Raw genomic sequence first — 19,209 nt, 5'->3', positions numbered from 1 at the left:
GAGACTCAAATAGAGTATGGCACACTGCTGCCTCTCTTATATTGTTTCTTAGCCTCCAAAACCTGTGCTTCCATTTCAAACACAAGTCTCCAGTTGGCACGACTCACTGGAAATAAAAACCTTTCGCACTTGAGCAACTGATGCCACGACATCTGTCTTATTTGCAAAACCCGAACCAACAGCTCGGTCCCATTCATCTCAATGGGGACTAACTCCGATGCCCAACAAGAACAGTGCTGACATTTAAAGTATTAATTATTTCACCACACATCAAAGCACAGGAGACTGGGGAAGGAGGAGGCTGTTATGGAGATCTGCACAATTCCCCATGAGTGACAGCTTGTTCTGATAGTGCCAGTCTATGCCCTGGGAGCTGCACACGCTCCCTCGCCACCAGCCAAAGAAGGGCCTCATTCAAAGACCTTAGCAAAGTTGTGCATCTTTGCTTTACAAAGTAGAACAAAGGCCAACAAGGCCACTGTTTGCAAAGTATGAATGAGAGAAACACCAAATGCGTACCTCTAGGTATAGCTGGAACCCAGAGCGCACATGCAATATTTGAGTATGGTGCCTAACCTTAGAGCTGTTAGCACAGAGAAAACAAGTCACCCCTGGACTGAACTGCCTGAATTTCAGCTGTGCACTGAAGACTATCCTCATTCAAACCACCAGTGAAGAGATGCTTGGTGTGCACCCTACACAATAAAACATTGCCGCCTTGCTGGCTACAGAAGCTCTCCTGCTAATCCTGGGTGCCTGGAAGTACACACGTTCTGGTCAGCCTGCTCGAAGGAGTACTCTATGACCTGGAGATGTAGAGTTGGAGGGATGCTACCAGGCAGTGACCTGTGTTAAATCTGCTGTTTCAGTAAGCTGTTCCAAATACCCTGGTCCCTATGCAATGTCATCTCCTATCGTGTGCGTCTTTAATAGGCTAAAGCGGTGTAGGAGCTGTTCTCTGCAAGGGCTTTCAGCTCACATCAGTTGTGTTCTGGCCAAGTGAGCTCACCTGCAATTTCCAGAGCTCACTGTATCCTTGTAAGCACCATTTCCCACAAGCAGATAACAAGACCTTCTCAAATCTACTTACAAGCTTTAGCAAAACAGTACCTCCTATCCTTGGTGCCTGGCATAGAGAGTGATACACCACAACCTGGGAGTCCAACAGATCCTGCAGATTACTTTATATTGCATTGCTCTGACAAGTTAACCCCTGGAGGATTTTTGCTCAGCAAGGAAAATTATGTTCAAAATCTCCCTGATATACACATTTCCAGGTTAGCATCTCTATGACAAACCAAATGCAGAGCTGTGATCAAACTTAAGATATGAAAGCCTACGAGACGTAGCTTCAGCTGGCGTAAACTGAGGTAAGCGTTATTAAAGTCAATGGAACTATAATGGAACTGCTTACAGCAGCAGAGACTTTGAATTTGTATGGTATTAAAAGCAGAATATGAGGCTACTGCGAGATTAGCACAGAGAACAAATGCCTTATTACTCTACGAACAGCTGATGATAGAAAAGTAACTCCGAACAGGGAGGCGTAGGCGTTACCTGTTTAAGGCTCACCAGGAGATGATGCTTAGCTGTGGTGATGTAAAACCAGACTTTTTATCTCCCTCATTTTAAGTACACACTTACTACTGATGTAAGTTGGTTCAGCAGTTGCTGTTAGCTTGTAGCAAGCCGTTTCACCAGGTTTTTGCTGCACTGTTACAAGCCCACAGCATCCTGTTGGTTTCACTCGTAGAAGAGTTTCCCATCTGGGAACCGTATGGAAAAGTCCACGCATCACATTTGGGTGATGAGAGGAATTTGATGGCTGAGTTGCAGCACCCTGAATGATAGCACTTAAGAGTGGAAATGCTGACAGAACCATAACTGCAGCACTGCCAGCACAGCACACTGTGCTAGGAGCCCATTATAAATGCACATTACAGGACGCATATGAGCTCCTGTAACTGCTCCGCTGTGGCGTTTAGATTTACCCTTGAAATTTATATCTAATTTTTGTACTCATCTTTCTAACTGTTTATCACTTTCTTCTTCAAACAACCTGTCTTTTCATTACTCCTTTAAAAAAAAAAAAAAAAAGCTCAAGTATAATCAGGTCAAACATTAATATTTGATGGTATATTAAATATCGAGGGCAGAGGCAGATATGCGCTGCACAATACTAAAATGATTGCTTTTGTTTCCATCTTTTCAAAAAGTTTTGGTGGTCTGGTGATTACAGGATACGACTTGGACCTGGGACTTCTGTTGCCCTGGCTCTCTTCAGCTTTCCTGCACAACCACAGGCAAGTGGTCAGCCCTTCTTCAGTTTCCTGTGACAGTGCCTCGCGTAAAATGGAAGCACGTGGCCTTCTGTAACTGCCCATGGCTGATGCAGTCAGACCCTGGTGAACCTTCTGAGGTCTGGTTTTATATGAATAATTATTATGGTTATACCTGCGACGTGCCTATAGCCAGCTGTTCAGTGCTTTCCACGTGACTTGACCCTTCGTGCTTTTCATCTGAGGTTATCTCAGCACTTAATAATTATTAAGGACTTAATACAACATGACCCTGATAGTGCCGGGGCTGCTAGTTGTTGCTGCTGTTATTAATTCTGACAGAACTACGTCTGCCCAGGCTTTCACTTTGCAGGATTTCACACTCCTCAGTCTCCTGGGCTCGATGTTAATGTCTCTGCATTTTATTTTTTTTTGTCAAGTGTAGGCTGAACGTAAAGGGGATGTACTGAGGGGAGAAATTCCTGGTTTTAGAGACAAGGACAAGTTCAAGACAGAAGTGGTCTTATTTGTCTCTCCAAGCTGCCCCATTCTCTGATATTTTGTCAGATATAGACTTTGGGACAGCTAGGAGGAATATATTGCAATATAAAGTGCTATCAAGAGAAAAATAAGCTTCAATTATCACAAAAAAGCTATTTTCGTTAAGATACACCGGACTACCTCACCAATGACTATAAAATCTATTGAACTCTCCTATTCAGTGTTTTACATATTTGCCTGCTACACTTTTTCCAACAAATACCTGCACTTCTGTGATGTGAGGCTATTTTCCAGGGTGCTATGGATATTCGTGCATTCGGTGGCATTTAAATAACCTGGCTTCCTGAGGCTGTTTTCTGGTAGCTTCACTCTTGACTAATAATGATTGAGCTCTGCAGCCTTTCCTTCCAAGAAGGATTAATTCAGATCTCTCTTACAATTTTTCCATTTTCAAAAAGTGTGCTTGGACTGCGCATCTGTGGTGCTTCTACCTTTCTGATAAAACCTGGCAGAAACTGCTGAAGAGGTTCAGAAGTTGTCAGGAAGGGTATGAAGAAGACTTACAAGCAGAAGGACCTTGACTGCATGAATATCTCTTGCCTAGGTTAAAAGTCAGTGTGTTTGCTCACAGCAGGATCACAGCAGTTTTCTGATAGCACAATCATGGAAAGAAAAAAAAAAAAGCCACCATGTTATTTTCATAGCTTAGAAGTTGTTTTTACTGCTATTAGCAGCAACAACCTGGGGGAATTGATTACACAGGTGAGCCTCTACCTAATAGCTGTGTTTATCATTTTGCCTGCCATGGTGGGAGAGCTGCAGGTTCCTGAACAGACAGATTGAAACGTTGTCTCTTCTACCCTCGCCCAAACAGCTCGGCATCTTCTGCGAAATGCTGTTTTGTAACATATGGCAGTGAGCACCCACTCACTCCTCAGAGAATGCTAACAGATATCCCTATGCCAGTAACAGCAGTAAAACAGGGATAGTATATTTAACTTTCTTTCCTTCCGCCAGCTCCTACATACATCTTCATGTCCCTTTTTGTGGCAGCACGCTAATTAATATGTCAAAGACCTGCTACTGTCTGACTCCAGTCCCCCCTAGATGGTACAAGTAAGTCTTGTACTTAAAATGGCTTCACCATAACGAAAAGACTTTTTCCTTCATAGGCAGATGCACGTTCCTATTTTACACATCTCTGCATCGCTCCATTCCTAAAGCTCTTTCAGTTCTCGTACCAGCAGCTTTCAGACTGATGCTTGCAGTGAAGAACTGGAAGATCAAGACCTCAGCAAGCAAAAAATGGCATAGGAAAACTTTCCAGTTTCAATGTGTAAGAATAACTCAAGAATTAAGTCTCTCTGTCCCTCTGAAGGTAAAAGCATCACAACTAATGCAACCCCTACAACCCTTCACTGCACACAAATCAATGACAGTGCTCCCTTGCTTAAGTACTGCTGGACTCCACCAAGCTGATCTGCTCCCTCTCTTTAGAGGAACAATTGTGTTTTCATGCAGATTTGGAATTTTAACCTCTTTTGTGGCTTTGGCCAGTTATTGCTCAGGGAAAGGCTTAACCTGCTCAGGCATCAGGTTCAGCTTTTCCCAGAGACAGATGAATGAATGCACTGCCTTAGAAGAAAACGTCTTTCAAAAGCTTTTGGCCAGATCCTGAACTCACAGGTCCAGGCATAATTCCAGAACAAATTTTGGTGCAAGATCAGAACAAAGTCCTAATCTTCGTGAGGCTGATTCAGTTTCAGTCAATGGATATCATTTTAACGTCCTCAACTAACTGTGGATCACACCACTATCATAACAAACATAATCCTTTGTAGTTCAGCTTATATTTCTTTAGAGTACCTAGTATAATGGAAGACTTAATTCTTGCTGCAGGTTCCTAGGTATTATGACAATCATGAATCAATGCCTTCCCACATACATAGGTAAAGAGTAATTTAGCATTTGTACTTTAAAAGTATATATAAAATGGCATATGGTGGTAAGACATTCTTCAGAAATCACTGGTTCTTGCTAAAGCTTACTAAAATGTCAGATTTCCATTCAAATTTTTCTAGTTTTAGAAAAATTCTAACTAGTTCACTCAACACATGGTTAAGCTTTTGCCTTATTTTTTTTTAATAAAATGTTTCTTGGACCCTCGTTATTATTTGTAATTTAGGATTTACATTTTTTCAAATATAGTACACAATTACTTAATGAAGACTGTTGGCAATAAGAGGCTTTTAAAAAGAGAATCAATCCTTACATTTTGAGAAAGCTGAATATGATTTGGTGGGAGCAAGTCATTCAGTATAAATACAATTGACAACCCTGTGCACCATTATTCTCCGTCCATGCTTAATAGGCTACAGAAGTTCTGGTGTACGCATGGTATGCCATCGCTGATACTACTGGTACTGACAGTTCAGTGAGGGATGGTCATCTGGTCCCATCTGATTCTTCCTTTCAGATACATAGATTGCTCTCTCCATAATATTAGTATTCTCCTGTTACCAGAGGTGAATGTAGGGCACTAAACAAGTTTATAATCCATTTAAGAATTAAAAAAAAAAATAAAAAAAACAATTGTATTTATTTTCCACTCGGCTCATTGGCTTCTCTCAATACAAGACACTCTCCTCGTCCTCTGGGATTATCTCGAAAATGAAAGGTTACCCCCAGCGAGAGAGAAATGTAAAATAAATACTGTTATAAATAAAACATCTTTGGATATATAGAACAATGCTATCACGTTACTGTACATTCAATATATCTACGGACAGAGCCATATCATAACAGCATGAGCTCTAATCTGGAAAAAATATTAACATGTGTAGTAACAGTCCCTTAACACCTCTGCACAGCAATGAAGCTATCTCCTTATGTATCCAAATGCCACAACTAGCAGAGTGGCCTTCAAACAGGGAGAGGCAAAGCAAGCAAGCAAACAAAGCACGGAGTTGTCAATACTGTTTACCAACACAAAGAGGCTCAGAGCTCAAGCTCCTCCAGTGTAAATCACAGTCACCTACCTGTGTAAATAAACCTGCCTGGGGCGCCTTTGCAAAACTGTTTGGATTTGTATGATAATGTCACTTCAACCACTCCGGGAATGTGACGTGGAGGTGTCTGAACTCGGATGGCATGAGGTGTGATAAGCTGGGAAATAACAAAAGGAGAGATGCAATTATGGTATGTCTGTGTTACACCCCCCACTTGCATTTACACCCTCCAAACATACTTTATGAGTAAAAGCATTGCTTATTGCTGCGTAGGAGATGCTATAGATCTGGCAGGTGATACATTTGGTCTAGTTTCTTGCCTCCAAGAGAGGAAAACACTTTTTTAGGATAAATTGTCATCAAGGAAAATTGCATTACTTATTGCTTAATTGCTGGCTTCTTGCTGGACATAGATGGAATTCTTTTTCCTTCCCAAACTCTTTCTATGTTCACGCTCTCTTGCTTTATTTCTATACCTTCACCTGCCTCCAGACCCCTGAGTCAATCACATTGTGGATCTTACTGGGCAGTTGGCCTCAGTAACGTCACCTAGCAAGGAGTTCCACAGAGCAACTGTGTCCCATGAATTCCCTTCACAGAGGTTTATCCAGACCATCTTACATGCCACCATTTCGGTAGCGTTGTTGGAATGGGAAATAACACCACTCCCCTCCACCTTCCAAATAACAGCAGAGTGTTGAGTGTGTGAGCTTCACAGCAGGGAGGTGCCTCTACCTACCTCACTCCAGACGAGCATGGTTCCAAATACTACTTGCAGCCCATCAAAGAAGTTGTCTCCAATGATGATCACCATTGCTCCTCCTGTTGTCCAGCCTTCACTCGGGCTGATTGCTTTGATGCACGGTGTGGCTAAACAAAAGCAAAGGCCAACAGGGCATCCGATTAGGGTTGGGGGTTTGTATTTGTGCACAATTGTGAGATTGGTCACAAAACTGTTTGTAAACCCCTGCAGCTGATGTGTGCACCCAACTTCTGAGTGCATTAAGCAGTCCTAAGTCGTACTGAGACAAAACTTCACCTGTCCACTCCTGGGAGTTTCTGCACCGCTGCAGTGTCACGGTTGGCAGGAATTCCCCAGCGCTGCCAAAGGCCTGGGACAAGTCCCCTCCAGCCATTCACCCATGAAGGCTGCTTTACTGTTCCAGGAAGCCCAACAAACATATAAATAAATAAATAAATAAAAGTGTTTTCTGCCTTGCTAGTGTTAATTACTTGCCTATTCATTACTGGCACTTAACATTGTGTCATTAAAGCCTAATAGGCCAACTGTAGTGGGTGTAAAAATGAAACGCTTAAATGGTTGTGCAGAGGCTGTTTTAAAAAAACACTCATTAGCATACGATCACACAACAGCTAAAGCCTGTGCAAAGGGAGGTAGATTAAGATTTATGAAGTTTATCAATGGGTAAGAGAGATATGGAAATATCAAACGTTTCCTCCAATTCGTGTCAGAATACGATTTCTAATAATTTTCTTGATTTTATAGAGCGGATTTTTTTTTCTTCTCTCTTCCATATGTTCAAGGCCTCTGGACTATACATCCCATCAGGAACCCAATATGGTTTCCAGGCCATAACCAAAGTCAATCCATCACTCCATTCCCAATGTTGACAGGGTCAGAGGTGGAGGGGAACTTTGGCAGGGCTCCAAAAACATGAGACTCCTTTGAACAGCCAGTCAATCACATCCAATCAGTCAAGGAAAAACTGGATGGCTTCCTAGGCTAGGAATCCTGGGATTTTCCTTCTACCATTTCACTGCCCGCTGGGGGAGAATTAACACCACTCTGAATTCTTTACTGATTCAATCATTTTCTTCCAGTTCATTAATTCTTCTTATAGGTTGATATAGGGCACATTTAAGAAGTGGGACAGCAAAACATTATAATGAAATAATATCCTCGCTTGTCTTTTCTACTAACATCACCAGCTCTTCTCACTTTCACTAGCTGCAGGGGAGGGAGAAGTAGACACAGATAGCATTTTCTGGTAATTTTGAGTACTGCCTGCACAAGAGAGGTGGAATGCATTGGTAATGAATGCATGAGAAGAGGGAGAGGAGGGGCCAACCATTTTGAAACTTAACAGATACAAGTAGTCGTAATTACTTTAATATAGTCCAAAAACCATCCTGCAGACGGCCATGAGTCTTGCTTAGCCAAACAAACTAAAATCAATTAGTGTCAATTTCCTTCTGTGCATTGTTATGCTTTGCACATAGTTTGTTTAAGGGAACTAGTGACACTTTTTCATACACATCTTGTGCTGTAACAGTTCTGTTTAACTAAGATGTCATGTTGCCTAATTTGCCTGAAATCAAATCTATCCCAGCTGAAAAAGAAGTCTGAATTTTAGATAATACTTAGTCTTTCTATGTTTTTCATCTCTGCTGGACAAACTAATTAATGAATTGGGAGGAGGGGGAGGGAAGCCAGTCTCTTAGATGTGAAGAGGATCATATTTTGCATGCTGTAGACACTGTTTTCCTGCCTTTTCCTTCCCTAAACTCCCTGAGGTTCTGTAGTTCCCCCTTAGCTCCCCTTCCCTCCTGAAAACAAACAGAAACCAAAGAATGGGTAATATGCTTTTGCACTCATTTGCGTGCTGTTCTTTCTACAATACCCTACCTTCGGAGGGGTCAAGTCTCCTCGCTCTCCGTCCGTGCTTGGAGTTGTTGTGAACGAACATGTTGTCAGACACTGCCAGTACGTGCCCGTCTACGTTCACTGTTGTTGATAGCACAACCTAGACATTTGCAAAAGGAGAAAAGGGAGGCAGGTAAACAACTTACTTGGATATTCAGCTTGTAAAGTATTAATTATTCAGTTTACTTAAAATCCTGTTCTGTTTGTAAAATGTAATCATGTCCTACAGGGTTTACTCCCTAGCAAGGATGGGAGAAAATATTTTCAGCCTCCACTCTGTGCATTAATTCCATTTAACATAGCATCCTAAGGGCCATATAAAGTCCTTAATGTATAATGAACCAGCTCCTGCAGATGGCCCGAAATTGTGTTCCCTATGATGCGCTGTAGTATAGCTGATGGCAAAGAGGTCTGCACATACCAACCAGGAGGGCAGGCTGCAGAGCACCACAGCAATTTGCCCTCTGATACAGCCATGCAGATTCTGAGCCATCTGCCGTACTGCGCACACATGCAAATGCACCCGCAGCTGCTCCGAAAACACAGGTCTCCACTGACCAAGCAAAATAGCAATTCCCACGACGTGAAAAAGGTACCTAATATCATGTCTGGTTTTTTACATATGCAAGCTCAGTGCCTCTCAAGGAACACCTGAGCCTGAGCAGCCAGAACCAAGTACCAGTTTCAAAAACCTCAGCCTCCCTGAATTCTGCTGCTGGCCTCCAATGGCACCTGAATTCATAGAGGATGTAACCATAGATGTTAATGAAGGCCATTTAGCTCTCCCTTTAAAACACAATACCCAAAGCTCTGTTTCCTATAAATCCAGAAATATAATTACCTTCAAACCACAAACTTTATGGAAAAAAAAACCATCAGCTGCAGAATTTACCTACTGCAAGAAGATGCATCTTCTGGAAACTTTCAGGTTGGGGCCATCAGCTGGGGTAAATCAGCTTAAAGCCCTTCAGCTGCCCCACAGCCACGGCCCTTCACACCTACTGAGAACCTGCCCCCAGTTGTGTTCATGAATTTTCACAGATACAGCTGTCATGGTCTGGGTAGGAGAATGGCAAGCTCTAATTGTTGGTAAAACTCTACTTGTCATAAAGCAAGAGAAACCTGGCCTTCCTACAGGACTGTGCTGGTTTAAAGAATCCTTTCTTTCTTGAGACAAGTTTAATTCATTCCAAAAGGCTCTTGTCATACTGTACTCTTATATTTCTCAAGCATTCTTGTCACAAAATGTGTTGCTTTTGTGTGCCAACTGATTTCATCATTGCACATTTGGGTGGAGTGAGACTCCTATCCAAAGTGAACATTTCCCGCATGACATAGCTGAACCCACTCAGATGCACTTCATTATTTTCCGTTAAACAATGGAAATAAATTTTAATCTCTCACTGGCCAGCACAGAGCACACTATGGCAACAGGGGAATAGACCTGAATTATTCCAGTGTCTGAAATATTTACGACAAGTGTTTAAATTGTAACCAAATGTAAATCAAAAGTATATCATATATATACAGTTACATTATATAATATATACATATCTGACCTCACATACACAAGGTATGTATGTGATAAACACACACACATGCTCTCGGTATGAGATTTTTGTAATATATGCAGACTACAAGTATACACACATTGCCTGTTTGATAACCACTTGGGTGTAAAAGTTGGGCACAAAACAAGAGCCACACTTGGGTTGCAGAGGTTCCTGCAGCAGGAGAAATTGTCCTCTGTGGAGGAGAAGGTAAGTGTGGAGCATCCTCTGTTCCCTGAGCCAGCAGGAGCAGAAGAAGCACGTTCAGACCTCTCTCCACGAGCAGCTCCAGTTGTATTCACCTCTTCCATTCATCACAGGAGGGTCAAAGCCACTTGGCATTTCACAGGCCAGGACCCAGGGTAAATAAATACGGTGGTATCAGGAACGGGACAAAATGCAAGGTTCAGATCTGGTCCAGAACTTTCTCAAATGTTGGACCTTATTTGCAGGCATCTCCAAGGTACCATGGAAATGCAGCACGCACCTTTGTCATCCTTACTATGACACTGCAAGGCAACTCATTGCTGGAAGGTAAGAAGATGATGGACATAAAAGTGCTGGACTTCTCCAGTTTGGTCCAGTCTTTCCCTCTGCCCGATGGAGATGGCAATCCAATTGTTTTATACCGAAGATTAAAAGCCAATGTTTTATGGATAAAAGGAAGAGGAATGTGCATTCCACTATGGTCTCTAACTCCCAGGCCCTTCCCTTTCACAAGCCAACTGCTTTCCCCCAGTGAGTATTTCCTGGGTCACGACGGGTGACCCTTTCCATCTGGAATCAATCAGTCAACTCCTGACAACTTCCTGAAACACCTCACTCCATTTCCTGTTCTCTCCCCCTTCTCTCTTTCCCCCTGGTTTGCTTCACTCTTCAAAACTGCAGGCCACAGCAGCTTAATGTTAGAGGGTCAGACACAGTTAGACTCCAAAACACTACACAAGAACACCTTTGACCTTCAAAAATCTTTACATCTTAGCTAAACAAATCAAGGTCAACGTTTCTTACCATTACCTTGTTAACCATTTCTATGCATTTTCACCAATACCCTTCTGAACACGAACTTATCAATAACACTTGTTCTCCCAACATCATAAAACATCCCAGGTCTTTTTTTTTCTTAACCTGTATTCCTGTATGCAGTGCTGGTGAAAGGTGATGCGTACACTTCTCTGGGGGTTTAAGTTCTCAGATTTGTCTACAGCACTGGTGAATTACTGGCAAATGTTTTTCTTTGTTGGTTTGGTTCCTGATCTGATGGCACTACTTCTACTGTATGGCAATTTGGCTTCTCTGCTTATTCAGTTTATGGTTTTTCAGCTAAAATCAGCAGTTACTGCAAAATGTACTACTAAGGGAATGATGAGAGCATCAAAATACATCAGGCGATGGATTCTGGTAGTCGTAGCTTTGAGTCACATTTGCCGTAGACAGCACAAATGAGAAAGATTTTGTGCCCCAAGCAGCTGATCAACTTGTCACCCCAGTGGAGTTTCAGAGGACAACCAACCAAGAAGAACCAAGAAGACCAGATGTGGCCATGAGCTGTTCCTTCAGCCAGCCCAGTGGGGTGCCAACTATAGGAACAGCACGGGAGTGGCAAGCTTCTGAGTGGGGCTTTCAGCAGGATTCCCTGAATTTTCCTTACTTTAGGGGAAAAAAAAAAAAAAAAATCATTATTGGCTATGAAGCCACAGACTTATTCCTTTACAAACCTGTAGCCAGGTACCTTAAAGATCACCTCTCTGACTCAGCAGTACTGCCAGCCCCATCAGTCCCAAGTGTTCACATTAGCAGCTTGAAGGCTGAAATCCTCAACTCCTGCAGCAGCCAGCCCATGTTAGAGAAGAGCGGGTAGTGGGGAAGGCAAGTGCTGTACCTACATGAGGTATTTCACTAAAAACTGTTAAAGTACCATGAAGTGCTTCAGAATGCTTGGATGGAGGCACTGCAATCTCTCCTCCCCTGTCTATACGTTATATTTGTAAGGCGTGTTCCACTTCAGATCCCATACATGCGAGTGAACACACATCCCCGTACACACAAAAGCTGCATCGCTCAGAGACACCTCTTCAGACATATGGCACAAACATTCCAGGCATACAGGCGTTTACTTACATGTAACATATCTCATCACTGTGTAAATGATCTCTCCCCAAAAATTCCTGTTGCCATTCCAAGTGTGGAAAAAATTCTTTATGACATTGTACATCTGGAAACAATATTACATTCCTGATGCACTTTCCCTTATAACTCTCTAGTCCCAGCGCCGTGTTATTTTAACTTTTCAAAAGAATAACTACTACGAGGATTTTAAAAATTATTATCATTATTATTATTTTCCAGCTGGGTGGAAGAAAAGATGTCAGGCCTCATCCTGCTGTCTGCACTTGGACGGGGCTCCCATTGATGTCAAGAGGCGTTTTGGTTGAGCGAGTAATACAGGAGTAGATGCTGCGATACTTGTTTGCTTCAGAGTTGGATTAGGAATAAGATAAACAATGTGAAAAATGCCAGCGGCTTCTCTCTGCTCAAACCTTCCACCAAATTCATTGGGAAATCCTCCCTGATACCCCGGCCTGTCGCAAACTCGGGGCTACCAGGGAAGCGATGCACGTGGCCTTCATTTCGGGCATGGGGGCACAGGGGTGGGAGATAACTCCTGGGTCACTGACATCCATCTCCTGCTATTACAGACAGCTAAACCATGTGGCTGCTTTTCTTAAATTGTCTTAAACCAGCTCAAGCTTCTGCCTTTGGTACTCCTGTTTTGAAGCCTACGTGTCTTGATCATCAGGGACTTTATGGCTTACAGCCCGAATTTATTTGTAGTCGCTTTATACTTAACACTGTCTTCAAAATTATCATTAAATATTAATTATTATTATTATTATTATTATTATTATTATTATTATTATTATTATTATTATTATTATTATTTATTATTATCATCTACCTTCTGATATCTTTAGAGAGCAGTTATGTCCAGGCTCAGTGCACGGTGCTAAGGTGTGTGACCACCTTGCCCACTCCCCAGCTACCTTACCGATCCTTTTCTGCACCTGCTCCAATTTCAGTTTCATCCTGTTGAAGATGGGTAACCCAGTACCTCGTATCCCAAACAAGCTCAGGGGGTACAGTGGTACAAATGCCTCCTTTCTACTGACAGAGCTTACCTGAGACACGGCAGAATCTCATTTATGGTTTGTTTTACTGGACAATATATGACTTTGGTAACTCACTGTCACAATGTCTATTCGGGCTTCAGATCTGAGCACATTAAGCTCATTGAGTGTTGTTTTTGTTGTTGTTGTTGTTTCATTTTTGCAGTTTCAGTCAATCCCTCCCATGTACAGAGACTCTAAAATAACACCACCTTTTGTCACTTTCTGACTAAGAGATCTGTCACACAGCAATAGCTGGATACCAGTTGCTCTTCATTTGCAATCTGTAACTGGGGAATTAGTGAGTAATGACATTACTCCCTGCAGTATTCATCTCCCTAACAGCAGTTCAGAGATCTCTGTCCACATCCAAATCTGACTGGGGGGTCTCTAACACATCCTTTTACTATCAGGCTGCGAGTGATTTGATTTTGACCAGTTCTCTTTTGCTGCTCCCCTCCCTTTTTGTTTCTTTACAGACCACGACATCCCTGAGTCACAGCCCACCATCCTTACCCGTTTTTCCCGAACAACACAGATCCTCCAGTGCTTCATGTCAAAGCCTCGCTGGGGGAGCTCCCCACCACAGCCAGCCTGGCTCACGCGCCTGCTGAAGAACTGATCCAACCACTCCGAGGTCAGGAAGGAAATCTCCCCAGGGACACACCTTGTTATTTTTCCTTTCTCCTTCTCCCTAGAGCACCTAGAGGGGGATACCTGCCAGGAAATATTCCGTGTCATGCTGTCTGCTGAAAACAGAGGACAATTGCCGACCTTTCTCTTCTCTGAAGAATCCCGCTGGCTCAAGGATGTATTGATGTTCTCGTGCCTGGTACCCTTCCCTCAAACATGGCACTGTAGGATCTGTTTAATCAGTGTGTTACCGGATGAAGCAGAATTCCCAATCAACAGGAGGCTAATGTGTTAGCACCAGGTCTCAGCTGAAGCATTTTTGCTGGAGTGCCTCATCTTAATTCCACAGAATTATTGTCCCCCATTACACACCGGTCATTACCATTAAGTATCATTGGGCTTCAATCAAGTTCTCTAGGAGAAGTCCTCATTAAGTGGAGGGCATCACGTTTTTTTTTATTCTGTTCCTGGGAGATCACTCAGTGCACATACAGCAGTGACGGTAACGACAATACCTATGGAAACTCAGGTTTGCAGATGAGCTGAACTCACATAGTGCTGTGGTTTGCCACCTAGGTGACTCAAACATGCTTTTTTTTTTTTGTTTCATTTTTCCCCTAATAATTTTTCCTTTTTATTCAGGGATTTTTCAGCTGATAGCTGATCAATATTTGCTCCAGTTAAATTCCCAAGGACATATTACTCGATCTGTATACGTACTTGGGCAGCCACAAGTAACCATGAAGATATCCACTAGTTCTAGACAGATTCTCTGCCCTTGCTCTAGCCACTGAGAGACACTGAAGTAGCCTGAGATTCACAATACATTATGTTATTACTGGAGAAAAAAAAAAAAAAAAAAAACATTTAAAATAATGATCACATATCCTTTACCTTCTGAGCTGTAACACTTCTCAACAGTAGAAAAACATTGTAAGAAACATTTTAAAAATCTGTAAAAGTTAAGGGATTTTCTTTTTATCTCTGCCGCTCTACCTCCTATCAAAGCAAATTTCAAATAGTTAACGTGATCACAAAGCAGCTGGCGTTGCTCTCCAAACTAAAGAATTATTCTAAAAAAAAACCTCTTCTGGCATCTGGAGCTGTATTAAATTTACAATGCAGCGTTAATGTAACCTTTCCACCCCTTTTTCTCCCCCTTCATTTTTTTTTAAATGGGTGTGATGTAAGTGAAATCTAACGTTTAATTGAGTTTGTTGTACTGTAACTGTACTGTACGAGAGCTAAATCTTCGATCTCCAGGCACTGAGCGTGAGGCCAGCCTCGGAGGCTGGATCCCAGCTCCCCGGAGCGTTGGTTATCAGCCAAACCAAGCCCAAGCCGTACATTCACACCCATCTCTAATCAGAAGCATTAACTTGATGCTTTTCCAGACATGAGTAACCACTCTTCCACGCTTGAAGAGCTCACTCAGAGGCATTGTACGGCACAATTTCCATGCCTCTTATTTACATTTGTGTCTCAACAACCAAGCCTGAGTTTTGGGCTTTTGTTCAATTTCCATTAAAGAGCAGGAACATTTGGATGAGACCCTTTCAGCTCCAGATTTCAGTAGCAATTTCAGTGATGAGAACCCTGAGACAGGGTTTCGCTCTTCTGTTTTCTTTATAACCATAAAGAAGTATCTTAACGTCTTCTGGAGATCTGACAAGTTCTATCCCACTGAAAATGAAGAGATTTGATTCCCTAGAATAACATGGGTACAAATTAAAAGAAATTCAACTGAGCATCACTGCAGAAGTCTGGGTTAGGGAAGTTGAGTGTATGGAAATGTTGGGAAGAAGAGGGTCTTAATAACAACAGCTATACAAAGAATTTATCAGGAAAAAACAACAAATGTCTTAGATATGACCCAAAAATAAAGCATAATGAATTCAATCACAAGTCAAGTAGCTTTTTGTGCTTTTTTACCCTTCTTTTACTCTACTTAGGTGTTCTTGTACTGGTGGGATGAACAACTGTCCCTTCAAACCCAATAAGCAATCCCACACACTAATTGCCCTGCCTGATGTAACTCCTAACAACTTCAGTGAAAATGAAGACGTTCACAGCGTGCAAGCACACTACTACTGGTTGGAGTGATGTCGCTTTTTTTCCACTTCTGGCTTTAAGGGTAGCTGACAGATCACACTCAACAAGATGCAAACAAAAAAACATTCATTCAAATTTAAAAAAAAATAAATAAAAAAGGAAAAAAAGGAGGATCCAGAAGACAGAGAGAGTGGAGCATCCAAGAATGCTCTTTCTTACATTGCGATCAGGGAAGTCGTGCTTCTATCCTTAGAAACAACCAGGCAGACAGAAAACAACTTAACATCTTTGCTTATCGTCTTTACTGGTCATCCTGGCTGATTTCCACTGGAACACACGGCTGTTTTACTCCCAACGCATATGGTTGCAGCAGTGGAACTACTTTTTTGTATCTTTTTTCATACGCTCTGACCTCTGTAGCCCACAACCAAGCTCGGCAACTGATGAATCCAGTTTTGAACAAGCCTGAACAAAGACCCTGCTTTCACACACCACCTCAAGCATTTTACCATTTGTTTCAAAGGTTCATTTTTGTAACTCTGTAACGAAGTCAACATTTTTGGTTTTGACAAAGAGTAAGGTAAACCTAGGCTTTGCCTAACCCTGATTCATTCTGAGGTTTCAACTTCAATCTCAAACTGAAGCCCCAAGGGTGTGCTAAGCTGCTGGTTTGGTTTATGAAGAGCAAAACCAAACCAACCCTTCCTTGTGCACATTTTTGACAGATGATGTCTAATTGGTGTTTTTTTCTTTATGGAAATTGCCATGTGAAATAAAAACCAGGACAAATTCACTAACAATGGCCAGCTCTTCAGATGTCTTACCATCCCCAAAAAACAGAATGAAAAAGTAACTATGGTCTCTTTAAATCACTGGTGTAAAAATAAATAAATAAATAAATTGAAAAAATCTTTACTTTTTTTTTTTTTCCCTAAACTTCTCTAAATTTTTTGGAGCTTTCAGAGATCAGAGTAGATTTTTGTTTTCATTATTCCGCATTTTCATTTTACTGGATTTCTCCTGCAAGATTTTTTTTTTTTTCATAAAAAAGATTCTTGCGAATCTTTCATTTCTAGTAAGAGTATAGAACAAAATCAATTGTCTGTGGAAACGTGTTTTGTGGAAAGTTTTAAGCACTTCTGTAAACTCCTCTGGAGTTTTTGCTTCTTTGGTAAATGAGGAAACTGAGGCAAGCACCCGAGTAATGAAACATGAATTGCCAAAGCTAAGGATGTCGGAATGTTGGGATGACCCCTGACAAGTCTTATGGGTCTACAGGAAAATCATACATCCCCCAGTAGGGTAAAATCCTCTTGGTAGCACGGTGCAACGAAGGTGCAATAATAACGGTAACAAGCAGGAACACCTTTTACCCATTTCATCAGCAGATTTCAAAGGCCCTGGCTGGCAAAGTGTGCGTGTGCTTTCCCAAAACCTTTCCTGAATCCACCCCCTGAAGTTTTGCAGAGGTGAGCAGCCCCATTTGGAGAGGTGGCTGTACAGGCTGAAAGCAAGGGAATGACAGCCTACCCGTGTGACTTGCAATCTCGTGCCCCTGCCTTCAGACCGTGCTGCCCAGCTCTCAGCTGCTCGAGCTGGGTCAGTTCTGGCATCACTTCTCTACAGGATTCTCCCCTGTGACACTTTTCACACCACACAAAGACCTGGCCGTGCACCCAGGACTTAGAAGCCTCAAGCAATGCACTTCACTTCTTGTGAGGGCCAAGTTACAGGGAAAATACTTACTTATTAAACATAATTGCTTAAAGGATTAGGGTATGGAAGAAGAGAGACTGCGTCTGCCTCTCCTCCGCTGCTTCTAACCTGACACACTTCACCTCCTTCTGTGTTTTTATTAGCTGGTATTCACAATACATCAGCGACAGCTATGATGAAACCAGTGGCAGATTTTACTGCAAAGCAGCTGGGTCATTGTCCCGTGGGTCTTGTTGCTTTCCTGCGTGAGATCTTAAAGTGACCATCACTATTGTGGCTTTTTTTAAAAAAAGAGAAGCTGAAAGGGAGGGCGTGAAAGAGTTAAAAGGCAAAAGAGATGGAAAGAGATAGGGAGTGGAGGGAAATGAGGAGACTGCTTGTGTACCACGTACAGAGCTACTTTGAAAAATTCTGAGGCATCTAAGTATCACAAACATGATCCCTGCTGTGGGCAGCTGTATGTGCGAGTGCTTTGCCCGAGGGTGTCAAATCAAATATCCACTGCTGGTTGGTACAGTACATCACTTCCCCTTGGGGATTCAGAGTGGGAAAAGAGAGAGAAGAGGGAAAAAAGGTTTAAACACAACAAATGGAGAAAAACTTTAACAATATCTGATATGGCTTATCATATACTGTCATCATATTTATTATGAACAATGTAGGAGAGAGGAAAGGAGAAAAAGAGAAAAAAAACAGACAGCTTAATGCTGAGCCTTACCTGGAACCGCCTCATATCTCTTGGGTTTCCTGCTGTTTTCAAACAATTCTGATTGCACTTGAGAAAAAATTTTAAGAAGAATCTGGAACGATAAAGAACCGTGTCACTGTTATTAAGCATAGTAAAACGTGTTGTATTCTGTCTTAAAGTACACATCATGGTGATTTACATGTCGGTGTATCAGGAGACCAGGATTGTGAGAACTTACAAAAAAAAAAAAAATGACAACAACAAAAAAATGACAAATTTATAAAAATCATGTAAATTATAGCTGACGTGCCTAATCCACACTGAGATGGGCAATTAGTTGATGTAAATCAACATATCTACTCGATTTATGCCAGTTCCTTCACTGCATGTTTGAACACACGATTTGAGTTTCTTTCTTTATCTCTTCCATGCATACCAGGTCTTTCTTTCGCTGTCTGAATGGATTTTCCATGGAACAATATAGACGGATAACATTATTGTAAAAAACACAAAAACCAACGGGGCAACTCCGAGGCAGATAAGCCTTGAAACTACTTAGAAGGTATTAAAAAACAGAGACAACCAGAGCTCCCAGAAGAAGCTGATGAGATTTCATCACGACGATGTTTTCAGCTATTAAGATTTCAGTAACTAAAGCAGAGAGGCAGAACTGCCAGGAGCCCAGATTATAATCTTACCTAGATTTTCAGAGAGGATAACAGAAACACAAATCGAAGTCAGCCGTGACAGCTCACGCTGGCCAAGCAGATAAACCCATTAACATTGCACAAAGTTCTCGTGCCGATTATTTTTGCCTTGTCACATGGATCTGTCTTTAGACGTTATTATTCTGGCAAGTTTAGCTTGTCATGTTCAGAAATTGAATCTTCAGGATGCTTGATGGGCTTACCCAGCACTACGCGTTACAGCATATGGATTTTACACTTTAG

The 19,209-nt window shown here is 41.9% G+C and overlaps 1 protein-coding gene across 1 annotated transcript in view; it reads right to left on the bottom strand.

Annotated features, from left to right (window-relative positions):
• The window catches only part of EBF2 (EBF transcription factor 2), a 130,825-nt gene that overhangs the window by 16,685 nt on the left and 94,931 nt on the right, over positions 1-19,209 (bottom strand). Inside the window, exons 7-10 of the mRNA XM_084302141.1 lie at positions 18,290-18,371; positions 8,436-8,553; positions 6,528-6,658; positions 5,819-5,945 (exon numbers count right to left, since the gene is read on the bottom strand). Of these exons, the coding sequence (XP_084158267.1) occupies positions 5,819-5,945; positions 6,528-6,658; positions 8,436-8,553; positions 18,290-18,371 (458 nt within the window). The remainder of the gene's footprint in view (positions 1-5,818; positions 5,946-6,527; positions 6,659-8,435; positions 8,554-18,289; positions 18,372-19,209) is intronic.

The sequence above is a fragment of the Netta rufina genome (genome assembly GCF_964035555.1).
Source record: "Netta rufina genome assembly, chromosome: 27".
Taxonomy (NCBI): Eukaryota; Metazoa; Chordata; class Aves; order Anseriformes; family Anatidae; genus Netta; species Netta rufina.
This window is presented reverse-complemented; position numbering and strand designations above follow the sequence as displayed.